Source organism: Colobus angolensis, unplaced genomic scaffold (genome assembly GCF_000951035.1).
Source record: "Colobus angolensis palliatus isolate OR3802 unplaced genomic scaffold, Cang.pa_1.0 Scaffold78, whole genome shotgun sequence".
In the NCBI taxonomy this organism is placed as follows: domain Eukaryota; kingdom Metazoa; phylum Chordata; class Mammalia; order Primates; family Cercopithecidae; genus Colobus; species Colobus angolensis.
This window is the reverse complement of record NW_012121598.1, coordinates 212,568-225,388: the sequence shown is the minus strand read 5'-3', so window position 1 is coordinate 225,388 and position 12,821 is coordinate 212,568. Positions and strand designations below refer to the sequence as shown.

Genomic DNA, 12,821 nt, shown 5'->3' with positions numbered 1-12,821 from the left:
GGAGGCTGAGGCAGGAGAATGGCGTAAACCCGGGAGGCGGAGCTAGCTGTGAGCTGAGATCAGGCCACTGTGCTCCAGCCCGAGCGACAGAGTGAGACTCCGTCTCAAAAAAATAAAAACTAACTAACTAAATAAATAAACAAATAAATAAATAAAATTGTGCTGAATGAATGGATGCACAGCGTGTCCACTGTGGGCCCTCTGGGCCAAACAATGGAAATGGCAGGCCCTGTCCTCATCGAGTCGAGGTTTGGTCCTTGTCCCTGCATCACTCTTCATTGGCTGCCACAGCACACAACATGAGCACTGGTACTGTTAGTGACTGGGCAGGACCACACTGTCCCTGCTCATCACCAGGGTCCCCAAGTACAACCCAGAGTTGGTGGGAGGCCCCTCCTCTCCCAGGGGATCCAGGCCATGGGTATACAGGGGGATAATACTGGAGCCAGGGCAAGATAGAGAGGACAGAGAATGGTCCCTCAAGTGATCAAGGAGGAGAGAGGCAGAAGTTAAGAAGATTAGAGCCCTGAAGTATAAAAAAGTAAAGGTTAAGAAGGGATCTAACCAAAGCCTGTAAAGTCCTAAAAGGAGAGGAGAGCATAAACACAGCCTTATCCACTAAATCTCAGTGTGCAGGAATTAGCAAGCACCCTCTGAAGTTCAAAGCAGATCATTTTAGGATTAAAAAAAAAACAAAAAAACACCCATGCCGTGTTTCACAGAGAGAAGCCACTCTAGAAACTGTGTTACTCCAAGGAAGGAACAGACTGGAAACATAAATAGGTTCAAGAGAGTTTGAGTAGATTCACAGCTAATAGCTCTAAGCTGGGTGATTACAGGGAGTTAGGAATATCCCCCAAGCACTCTTTTCAGGGCATACTGGGTAGGCACCTCTGTCTGACTTGACAAAGAGCCTGCTCCCTCCCCCATGCAGCTGGGGCACAGTGCTCCTCAAAGCTACTGTTATGGTATATGTGTGTATTGGGGGAAGAGGTAGCCGCTCCTATTCCACTGGAACTAGTCTACAGTAGGAGATATTTCTACTAACCCTACTAGAGGAGGAAATAGCCCAAAGTAGGGGCAGGAATCCAGCCGAGCTCCTGGGAGGAGGACTGGAATGCAGAGTAGCCTAAGTCTCTTGCCACCAAGTAGTGTCCTCAGGCCAGAGGGCAGAGCCTGGGTCACCAGAAGAGCTGAGTGGGTGAACCTGGGCTGCTCTGGGGTGCAGAGAACTCAGAGCCTTGAACTCACAGTCAGGTCCAGAAATTCATGGTTCAAGGAGGGTTCTCACCTGGTACGGTCTGGAAGAACCACCAGTAATACTTCTGGGGGAACTCAGACCTGTGTGGAAGGGACAGCAAAGAGAGACCTTGAGAGGAGATCTCTTTTTTTGTTTTTTTGTTTTCTGTTTTTTGTTTTTTTTTGAGGCAGAGTCTTGCTCTGTCACCCAGGTTGGAGTGCAATGGTGATTTCGGCTCACTGCAACCTCCACCTCCTGGGTTCAAGCCATTCTCCAGCCTCCCCAGTAGCTGGGATTACAGGCACACACCACCATGCCCAGCTAATGAGAGGAGATCTCTGGGTCTTCCAGATGGGACCCTTCAGGAGAGGTACCCCAACTCAGACACCAGTCTCTCCTGCTGACTTGGCATTAGGGGCTCAGGCTGGTCACTGTCTGTCCTGTAACCCAGAAGGTGACACCCTCCTCTGGAGCCAGAGAATTTGTTTCTTTCCACCCAAAAGGAATCCTCCCCATTACACACATACACATACACACACACACACACACACTCGCACTTACTCACCCATCATCATGGAAGAGGCCAGGAAAGAGGCAGGAGAGGACGCTGAGGGGGCTGATGGAGAACAGGTACACATTCACCACATGGCCCACACTGTGTAAGACTGAGGAAGAGCAGACCATGTGGTGAGCTTGGGGCAGCCCAGGGTGGGTACTCACTCATTCAGCCCAAGGTGGAGGACGCTGACCAGAGTGGGGGGCCTGAAGAAGCACCTAGGAGTCTCGACTTCTGACCTTTTTTTTTTTTAGATGGAGTCTCGCTCTGTCACCTAGGCTGGAGTGCAATGGTGTGATCTCAGCTCACTGCAACCTCTGCCTCCCAGGTTCAAGCGATTCTCTTGCCTCAGCCTCCCGAGTAGCTGGGATTACCGGCATGCGCCACCACACCCAGCTAATTTTTGTATTTTTAGTAGAGACAGGATTTCACCGTGCTGGCCAGGCTGGTCTTGAACTCCTGACCTCAAGTGATCTGCCTGCCTCGGCTTCCCAAAGTGCTGGGATTACAGGCATGAGCCAGTGAGCCGGCCTGGACTTCTGACCTCTAAGCAATCTCCCGGCCCTCCCCAACACCCCACAGACACACTATGCACACAACCATGTGAGTCTGGAATTACAGCATTAGAAGTTCACTCCTTTGCTTTCTCTCATAGAGTCGTGCTTTAAAACATAAACATTGGGAAAAATGACACATTATGTACACTCATTCCGGGGTGTTAGTAACTTGTCAGCTGAGGCTGCTGAGGTGCCCTGGAAAGTGTGGGAAGAGGCACTTGGCAGTGACCAGTGACAGGCTCCCGGGCTTACTTCACCACCTGGCCCAGGCCAACTCCGTCCTGATGGAGAAGGACGTTAAAGGTGAGTGCCGGCAGAGAGGGGGTCTCTTAGAGGAGGGGAAGCCAGCGGGGACTGGAGGCCCTGGAGAGCCTCCCTGGGACACCCAGGCCTTGCCTGTGAGGACGATGGCGGTGGAGGCAATGAGGCGATGAAAGTCCACAGCGGCGTCGAAGGGCACGTAGCGGTTGAGGAAGGTCTCTCGCAGGAAGGTGATGAGGTTGCGGCACATGGTGAGCAGGATGTAGGAGAACATGAACGAGATGCTGGCTGCCGTGCCCCGCGACAGGATGATTCCCACGCGGGTGGTGTCCGTGATGCCAGTGTGGTGTGCGGCAAAGGCGTAGTCTGTGGAGGGGGCCCAGGCAGGCAAGCGAGGGGCAGTGCAGAGGAGAGAGAGCTGGTTAGGGAGGTCATCAGCGGTAGGCCCTGGCCGGCTGCCACTCACAACAGGCCTCCCCCTCACAACAGGTCTTCACTCAAACAGGCTCCACTCACCCCACCCAGGGCTGGCACTTACCGCAGGCCTCGCCCCGGGGCTGTCGGTCACTCACGGTAGGCCCCACCCCCAGGGCGATCACTCATTGCAAGCCCAGGGAAAGGGCTTGTGGTAAGTGAAGTCACTCACAGTAGGCCCTCTCCAGGAAGAGCCCCCCAGCGATGGCATAGAACACGGCCACGCAGCCGATGTGGCGCCGGTAGTTCTCAATGAAGCGCTTGAACTGTTGCACCGTCTGGTGGAGACGGCTGCGTTGGAACTTCTCTCGGTGCGCCTCAGTGAACAGCAAGGGCTGGAATGACGTTACCCTGGGAGACAGGAAGCCTTAGCCCTTGGCACCTACCATCGGACCCAGCTAGTGGGGCCCCGCTTCACGGAGGGGAGCCGCCCAGAAGCGAGGGAAGCCGAGTGACCGTTGTGGAAGTAGGATTTAGACCTCACCGTATCAGGCTATATCGCACTGCATAAGCAAGCTGGCAGTGGAGGGATGGCCCGGAGTGTCATTTCTTCCCAGGGGATGCACTCCATCTACCTGTGTTCATTCACACTCAGTCTGTCTCCTTCCAATCTGTCGCTCCCACCTCCCAGCCGGCACCCATATTCAGCCTTTACTAGAGACTCAAAGGACACCTCTTCCATGAAGGCATCTCTGACCTCCCTGGCAGAGGTGAGTGCTTCCTTGAGTTCCAAAGGCCCTCACTCTTCCCACTATTCGAACAGTCATCGGTGGGACATTGAAATGATCAGTGTAGCAGACTATCTCCTTAGATTGTGATGTTCTTGGGCAAGGACTATTCACCCTGCCTCTACCCACGATGTTTAGCACAGTGCCTGGTACCAAGGAAAGGATGTTTGTAAGCTGAAGGAAAGGATGCCCTGCCTGGGCTTAAGGGGAAGAGCAGACATACTTCTTGCCAAACCTCCGCCGAATCTCCTGGGGAGGGTCTGTGTCCGTGGGGCACTGCAGTCTCTGAGGTGTCAACTCCGTCTCTATGTCGCTGTGGGAACAGTGGGCACTCACTCTGGGAGAGGGACTAAGACAAGAATGGTAAGAGATAGGATGCTGGCCATCTCAACCACTCATTCCTCTACTGTCCCGGTCTGCCTCCAAACCCATTCTGCTGAGGAAGGATCAGAGCTGTCAGCAAGGGGACAGCAGGATTCCACAGACACCTACAGACAGAATGAGTCAGATCTCAGGGGTCCTCACTAAGGCTGTTGCATATGCCTTTTACCCTTTACAAGGGCATCTGGGCCAGGCCGTAACTGAGAGCAGAAATCCAGCAGGCTTTCTGCTCACTCTGGCACAGGGCTGTGTCTGCTTAGAGAAAGGGGTGCCTTTTTCTAATTTGTTTGAAGGTGCTGCATGGGCTAGCAGTGGCCCTGATCCCAACCATTCAGGGGAGAGAAATGGCAACTCCTCAACTCCCCCCTCTGACATTCCCAGATGGGGGCTCACCAGATCATCTCCTGGCTGATGTAGGAGGCTCGCCGGCAGAGGTCCTTGATGACTTCAGGCACCTCCACCCCTGCAAAGCAGAGCTGGGCTAGGGAGCAGCTCAGGGCCCACAGCCCAGGAAGGCCCAGCTCAAATGCACAGCACTCCTACCATCCCATGTTCAGACACAGGAGACAGTCCCAGACCGATGGAGGCCCTGCCTTTGGGTGCCCCAACCTCAGCCCTTGTCCCCAGTGGATAGGTGGGCAGGGAGAAGGCCTGAAAGAAAGTTGGCCAGGCAGCCTTCCCTAAAGTGTGTCTCTCATCAGTCCCACTTCTGGGACTATAGGGTAGAGTTCAGGAACTGTATATAACCTGCCTTCTGAGCCTGCTCTGCCATAAATATTCGGCTTAAGATCCTCCAGCTTAAAACCTCCAAGAGTTACATGTAGAATCTAGGTGGTAGGTATGCAGGAGATCATACTGCAGTTGTTTCACTTTTCTGTGTTTGAAAATGTTCATAATAAAATACGCAGGAGAAAAACTCTTCCAGGAGTCACCCCGTTGTTCCTGTCTAGGCTGAGCACTGAAGGCAGGGCAGGACTAAGCTGCAAAGCCAAATTCTTACAGGAGGCCTGGGAATCTGTGGGTTTCTTCCAAGTGCTGAACCAAGCCTGAGGATGACCCTGGTCTATAGTTAAGGTCAAAAGAAAGTAAGCTGAACTATATTAAAATTAAATCAGAATGTTTAAAAGAAAGTATTAATGCCTGTACTCTCAAATATTCCACAAACAGCAAATGTGGTGAAATGGTAACAAATGTGGTGAAATGGTAACAAATGTGGTGAAATGGTAACAAATAGGTGAAAAGTGAAGGAATATCTCTTTTTTTGAGACAGAATCTCTGTTGCCCAGGTTGGAGTGCAGTGGCACAATCTTGGCTCACTGCAACCTCTGCCTCCTGGTTCAAGCGATTCTTGTGCCTCAGCCTCTGAAGTACTTAGGACTACAGGCGTGTGCCACCACACCTGGGTAATTTTTGTATTTTTTTTATAGAGATGGGGTTTCATCATGTTGGCCAGGCTGGTCTTGAACTCCTGACCTCAAGTGATCCTCCCGCTTTGGCCTCCCAAAGTGCTGGGATTACAGGCGTGAGCTATTGCACCTGGTCCTTTTTTCCTTTTCTTTAGTTTTAAAATCTTTCAAAAAAAAAAAAAAATCTGGAGTCAACAACAATTAAAAGAAAACAATACTCAGTGCTAATCTTCCTCAATCCCCAAGCCTGGTCTTCCCCTCCATCCCAGGTGTTGGATGTCCCTGGGACTCTGTGGTGTGGGCTCCCTTCCATGTACCTTCCTTGCCCCTGCCCTCAGGCTCAGATGCCTGCTGCCCTGGCTGCCTGGGAAAGGTAAAAAGGTGCAGAATCAGGAGTGCTGGCTTCCCTCTCTTCCAGCTCTCCTTACTCCCAGGGGGAAGCCCTGACTAGAGGCTCATCTGTGTCTTGTCTAACTTGCCCCTCTTCCCTGTGGAGGCTGCTCAGCCTACCCCTTCTCATAATTCTGGGAGGGGCTTGGTTTGGTCTCAACATGCCCCAGTGAGAGTTCTAAGATGAGAAGATACCATAACGGCTCAGAGCAGGCCACAGACAGACCCTCCTGCCTGCTGCTTGCCCCTTCCTCACTCTAACTCTAGCCCCCACCCACTTGAATCAGACATAGGTGGGGCAAGAAGTAGGGGGAAGGACAACAGAACCGGGTCTTCATGTACTCAGCAAACATTTACTGAGCACTCAGCAAGAAGATACGGTGGCAAAAAAAACCCCCAAGAGATACCACCCCACCCCCACAACCGGACACCCCAGCTGAAGGGAGTATGGCCTGGGTAGGGCTGTAACAGGGAGACAGTCTCCCCCTACCCTGGGCACCAGGCACAGGGCGCTTTGGCAGGGAGCCAGGGGAAGCAGAGTTCCAACCACCATTCCCTACCCTATCCTGACCCTGCCCACCCCACCAGCAGAGCTGCATTATGACTTTCACTGGCCCTAGGCACTTTTACCTTTGTGGGCCCTTTCCTCCATAATAAAAAATAAAAATATTTTCCAATTATATTGTATAATTATGTTGATATAAAGAAAACTACAATCCAGATTGGATCCATTATTATATATCACTACATTCATTTTTTCCCTTCTGATTTTAATGGAAGTTAAAACATTTCTGTGGACTCTTAAAAGTATGTGGGCATTGTGCCTACTATGCCTAACCAATGAGTCAGCGCTGCCTACCAGGCTGCCCCACCTTTGACACACAGCTGCGTGAAGCGGAGCTCGCTGTTGTGGTCCCGCAGCATGAAGTGAAAATCCTCCCATGTCAGCTCCTCCTTGTCCTGGAACCCCGACTCCCGGAACATGGACTCCACCACCTCAGCCAGTTGGGTCTTGGACAGGCAGTTGTTGGAGATCTCGATGAAGGATCTGGGGTTGGGGGAGAGGAACCATCAGGCTCTGACTGGGGCCTGCGATCCAGACACAGGACATAATGACTCCATCGCACCAAGCTGTCTGTGCCCACACGGAGGGGCCCCGACTGGCCACATCCTAAACCCCTTGCTAGCTGGAACAACCTCTGGTTACACGGGTAAGGAGGAGGCCTCTGCCTTCCTTGGCCCTTCTGCTCTCTCCTTCAGGTCCCACCTCTTTGCCCTGGCATCCCTGCCCTGGTCCATTCTCCTGGCTGTCCCAGAGAACCAACCTCAGCATCCTGATGAACTCATCCTTGGAAATGAGGCCATTCCCATCAAAGTCGTACATGCGGAACATAAGGCGAGACTTTTCCTCAGGAGAGCCTGGGAGAGGGAGGACTCCATAAGGAGAGCCCCTGCCTGCCTGCCTGAATCCCCAGGCTGGCCAGAAGGGGTCTCACACCAGTGTGATGACCCACTGCTGGACACAGCAAGGGTCACTCTGCTTCCTGACCTCTGCCTGGGCACTCCTGGGCATCTGCCATGGCTGGAGACCTGGTCCCAGGGCTTCCCCACCTCCAACAGATCCAGTCCCTGTCCAGCCTCTCCTATGGTTCCCTGCTCCCTCACCTTTCATGAAGACCACCAGGATGTCCAGGAACTCTCGGAAGGACAGGTAGCCATTGCCGTCCTTATCAGCCAGAGAGAACATCGACTCCACAAACATGTCCTGGGGCTTGAGGCCCAGGGACTCGGCAAACTCGGCCCTGCTCAGCTCGCAGGTCAGGGCCTCCCGCACCTTCTGGGAGGAGTCCAGGGGTAGGGTCCCTGCGTCGGCCTGGTTGATGTCTAGCACCTGCACTTGGGCAGTAGCAGAGGGAGGGAGAGGAGACAAGGCTCCCTTGACTTGAAGTTCAGCTGAGCCCTGTAGCAGCCACCTTTTGAGGTGTCTGCCCAGGACCCCCTCTGCTAGGCGGCACTGTGACGGTGCCTGAAGCCATGTTTGTTCTGCAGAACCCTGACTCTCTGCCTTAGCTGACTGGACAGGGAGCTCACTTGGAATTAAGAAGTATGAGGTCTGTCTTGACCTGAGCACAAGAAAGCTCAGAAAGTGTGGACCACTCTCTTCCTCCAAGTGCTCAGTCACTTAGAGACCAAGTAAGGCAGAGGCAGCCTAGGAGAGGAGTGGCCTCGTTGGCTGTCAGCTTTCCTTTTTAGGTCCTCCCTTTGGAATTCCTGAGACATCTCTGTATTCTCAGAGTCAACTGACGCTTTGTCAATGCTAGCTTATTGGGGTTTCTCTTATTTATATGTAAAAAAGTTTTAACTAAGACAAGGCGTCTGCTGGGTTGAGGAAAAGCTGGGCTTGGAAAAGGGGAATTCTCATTGTGGCCATCCCCAGCCCACCTAGAGGCTGTCCCAGCATGAGAGAACAGACAGTGAGGACGCAGGCAGGCCACGGGCCACAGTACCTGTCTTTCCTGCCTGTTAAGTGAGGTGCCTACTCCAAGTCTGGTGATGGTTTCATGAGGTAAACCTTATAGCTTCAAACAAGGTGCTGTAGTGGAAAGAGCCTAGGGCTGAAGGCAAGAGACCTGGGTTCATGTCCCTGTCTCTGTCACCTGCTTGCTGCATGACCTCAGGCAAGTCTCTTTGGTTGCCTGGGATTCATTTCCTCATCTGCCCTACTTATCTCACAGGTTTATTGTGAGAATCAACGAAAGTGGTTGTGTCGAACGCGGTGGCTCAAGCCTGTAATCCCAGCACTTTGGGAGGCCGAGACGGGCGGATCACAAGGTCAGGAGATCGAGACCATCCTGGCTAACCCGGTGAAACCCCGTCTCTACTAAAAAATACAAAAAACTAGCTGGGCGAGGTGGCGGGCGCCTGTAGTCCCAGTTATTCAGGAGGCTGAGACAGGAGAATGGCGTAAACCCGGGAGGCGGAGCTTGCAGTGAGCTGAGATCCGGCCACTGCACTCCAGCCTGGGCGACAGAGCGAGACTCTGTCTCAAAAAAAAAAAAAAAAAATGTTCTGAAAGTTGAAATCACTGTGCAGATATGAGACACTGACAGCCACCCCCAGGATATATCAGCACCCTTCATGTCTCAGCACAGGGAGTTCCCATAACCCCAGTGGATCCTGAATGAGTGAAGACGCCCAGTCCTGCCTGGGCTCTGGCAAGAAGTCACCAGCTGAGGGTCCCTCTGTTCTTGTACATATTCAAGTTCAACTTGTTTGTCCTCAGATGACTTTAAATCATGTTCCTGGTACAGAGTAAATGTCTGTTCAATGGATGCTTCTTTCATGAATCCTCTCCCCAGCCACATGATCCTGCTCTTTCTCCTCAAACATTAATTTTTTTGCTCTTCCATGGAGACCTCTGTTCAGTCCCTCCTGTTCCTTTCTTCTGAGCCAACTTTAAGTCCTTGCCAAATATAACCTCCATCATGACCTCGCAGCATGCTGAAGGCTCACTGTCTTCTCTGAGCTCCTGGATCGCTGATTTCCTGAATCACTTTTGTAACCTTCATTCTTTGCCAGTTATCTTCCTTTCTGTGCATGTTCTGTCTTCCCAATGGGATGATAAGCTTCTTCAGTGGGAGAACCATGCTGTATTTATCTTTTTTTTAAAATTGAGATGGAGTCTCACTCTGTTGCCCAGGCTGGAGTGCAGTGGCGTGATCTCGGCTCACTGCAACCTCTGCCTCCCAGGTTCAAGTGATTCTCCTGCCTTAGCCTTCCAAGTAGCTGGGATTACAGGCACCCACCACCACACCTGGCTAATTTTTGTATTTTTAGTAGAGATGGGGTTTTGCCATGTTGGCCAGGCTGGTCTCAGACCCCTGACCTCAAGTGATCCACCTGCCTCGCCTCCCAAATTGCTAGGATTACAGGTGTGAGCCACCGCACCTGACCATATTTATCTTTATCTACCATGTTTCTGCACTCCACTACCCTGCTCCCAGGCTGCCTTTATTTTTGTGCCAGCTGTGGACTCAAGTCTCTGAATTTTTGTCTTGTTTCTCTATATCCTCCCAATCTCTCTCAGAAACCTGCAAGGTGGACATCAATGCCCCATGGAGGGACTCCCCCAAGGAGGGGATATCCTCATGGTGCCCACACTGCCCTGGGTCTCTGCAGCCTTTGGGGCAGGCTGAGATGAGCGAGGATGGAAAGTCTGGGCAGCCCTGAGGAGAGCGATAAGCAACAAATGCAGAGAAGCCCATTCCTGGGCATCCCCCCACTGGAGCCTCGTAGCTGGAGGTGGGGTTCGGACGGGGGCGGGGCAGCTCCTTATGATAAAGTCTGGTGATTCATCCAAAATTGCAATAGACTTGATTATTAGCTGAGAACTCTGGGCTCTGACTTCCCCTGGACTCACCTCATGGCCTCACACAGGTAAGGACACCACCACAGCATAAGGATTGAGCTGATCCCATGTACACACCTGGGAGAAAAGGTGCCTGAAAAAGGTCTCCAGGAGGTGGCTCCGCTGCTCCCGCGTCACAGCTGCTCTCCTCAGCTCCTGCTCCCGCAGCTCCCACTCCTGGATGCTCAACCCGCTCTCCTTCAGAGCTCCCTGGAGGTTCTCCACCAGCGCCTGCCGCTCTTCCTCTGAGTTAAACAGCAGCACCTAAGGGGGCAGCCCGAGCAAAAGCAACCATTTGCCAAGGCCTCTTGAGGTTAGGCACTTGATGTGGATTATGTCAGAGGGGCCACTGGAGTGACCTTGCAAAACAGATATTGTACCTCCTTTTACAGAAGAGGAAAGGGGCTCAGTAGGGTTAAGTGACTTGCTCATAGGTGCAGAGTTTGCATTTAAAGGCACGTGTACAAGGACATTCTTCCCTCTGTTCCATACTGGAGAAGGGAGAGGAGGGCAGGGAGGCCAGAGGATGGAGGGGATCATGGGCCAGGCCTCTGATTTAGCTCTCCTCCAAAATCTCTAAAAATTCACTACATCCTGAGATAAGAGGACAGGGAAGAGGGCTTTGCTTCTTCCAAGGACACCCAGCTGGGACCTGACAGGTTGTCCTTAGAAAAGGAGGAGGCAGACTGTGGTTGCAAGAGTTAGGAGGAAACCATGGAGATTACGTCATCCAGCAGGCCCGGAGCAGGATAAATGTGTCCAAGTTTCTCTCTCTATCAGGTACTCCACCCAGGAACAAGCAGCCAGACTCCTGCACAGTAACTACCATTTCCTGCCTCCTGGCCCCGAGCTCCTTCCCCTCCACCTGGCTGCCTCCCTGGCATTGGCTGTGGACAAGGAGCCAGGTGCCAGCTGAGCAGTACCAGGTCATACTCCTTGGGGATCTTGAGCAGCAGAGTACGGCGTCCACGATTGCTGGACAGGATGAGGTTGACCTGCTGTGAGGGCTGCAGCTGGATGGTGCGGAGCATGGTGAGCCTGCCGTCTACCACACGGATCTGCCCAGGCTGCAGGTGCACGAGCACGGGCCGGCAGGGCTCCTTGCGGCCTTGCCATTCCAAAGCTGGGGGGAGAGAGACAGGGCTTCGTCAGTTGGGATCCGCCAGAGGTACATTGGGAGGAAGAAGGCCAGCTCAGGGCTGAAATTAGATCGAGGCCTCCACAGTTCATTGTCCCCTTCTGGGGTACTGAGGGTCATTCCCTCCCTGAAAGCCTGGCTGTGCCTGTAGCCACATGAAAAGAATAGTAACTATCATTTCCTGAATGTTTTCTAAGTGCTTAATACTATACCAAGTGCTTTGCATGAACTATTTCATTTCATTATAAACCTGTGAGGAAGGTGCTATTATTATTCCTATCTTATGGATAAGAAAAAAAAAAAGGTTTAGAGAGATTAAAAAATCTGCCTAAGGCCCATAGTGGTGGTGGAACCAAGATTCCAATTCCAGTCTGACTCTGGACCTTCATTAATCACTTCTCTGTTGCCTGAAGTTCCAGTGGGAGATGCTACAAATCAGCAGTTCCCACGGAATCGTAAGTCATAGTAACCCTGTAAGATCTAGGCAGGCTTCAATGACTCCTGCACGTGAGGAACTCCGAAGGCTGCAGGACTCCAGGTCCAACTTCTGCTTAATGCCACTATGGCCTTGCCTACAGTCCTAGAAAAGGGAGGCCTTTTCCTGAGGCTGCTGGGGTAGAGGTGGGTAGCTGTAGTGCTGAGCCATATCCTCCCTACCACCACCCTGGCCAGCCCTAGGCCTACCTTCCATGCCTCCCACGAGTTTCTCAGACACGATGCTCTGGCGGTCCTGGCCCTGGAGCCTCTTGAAATTTCTCATCCGGAGCCGGGCAACAATCCAGGCGCTGAGCAGGCTCACTGGGAGGGCAGAGGCAGTCGGACGCTCAGGGAGAGGTGTGGCTCCGGGGGGTGGAAGCGGCTCCTTTCTCAGCTCCTTTCCTGGCAGTACCACCTATTGTCCCTACCCCCTAGGTCAGCTTGCTCAATTGTTTCAAATTGTGAAGGTCCCTGGGGGAAGCTACTCTGCATCCCATGGGGAGCTTTGGGTAGCATCTAAGATGCCCACCCTGCCTCCTCAGATTCTACCACTCATATCCCTTCCTAGCCAGAGACTCAGTCCAGAGTCCTTGTGTCAGAGACTAGACTCACCCCACCAGGCTGCTAGCTGACCCACACACAGCCTTGCCAAAGACTATGCCCCAAGCCTCACTCCAGTGACTAGATCTGCCCCAGCCTTCCCTTCCTTCCTCCCTCCCTCCCTCCCTCCCTTCCTTCCTTCCTTCCTGCCTTCCTTCCTTCCTTCCTTCCTCCCTCCCTCCGTCCCTCCCTCCCTTCCTCTCTT

General features: G+C 52.7%; 1 protein-coding gene across 2 annotated transcripts in view; it reads right to left on the bottom strand.

Moving 5' to 3' along the window:
* Positions 1-12,821, bottom strand: part of DUOX1 (dual oxidase 1) — a 30,617-nt gene that overhangs the window by 10,656 nt on the left and 7,140 nt on the right. For both annotated transcript variants that reach the window (XM_011928535.1, XM_011928534.1), the window contains 12 exons: positions 12,224-12,337; positions 11,325-11,524; positions 10,480-10,665; positions 7,659-7,884; positions 7,319-7,412; positions 6,866-7,041; positions 4,591-4,660; positions 4,040-4,165; positions 3,261-3,439; positions 2,750-2,980; positions 1,806-1,905; positions 1,292-1,341 (listed from right to left, as the gene is read on the bottom strand). In XM_011928535.1, the coding sequence (XP_011783925.1) occupies positions 1,292-1,341; positions 1,806-1,905; positions 2,750-2,980; positions 3,261-3,439; positions 4,040-4,165; positions 4,591-4,660; positions 6,866-7,041; positions 7,319-7,412; positions 7,659-7,884; positions 10,480-10,665; positions 11,325-11,524; positions 12,224-12,337 (1,752 nt within the window). The remainder of the gene's footprint in view (positions 1-1,291; positions 1,342-1,805; positions 1,906-2,749; positions 2,981-3,260; positions 3,440-4,039; positions 4,166-4,590; positions 4,661-6,865; positions 7,042-7,318; positions 7,413-7,658; positions 7,885-10,479; positions 10,666-11,324; positions 11,525-12,223; positions 12,338-12,821) is intronic.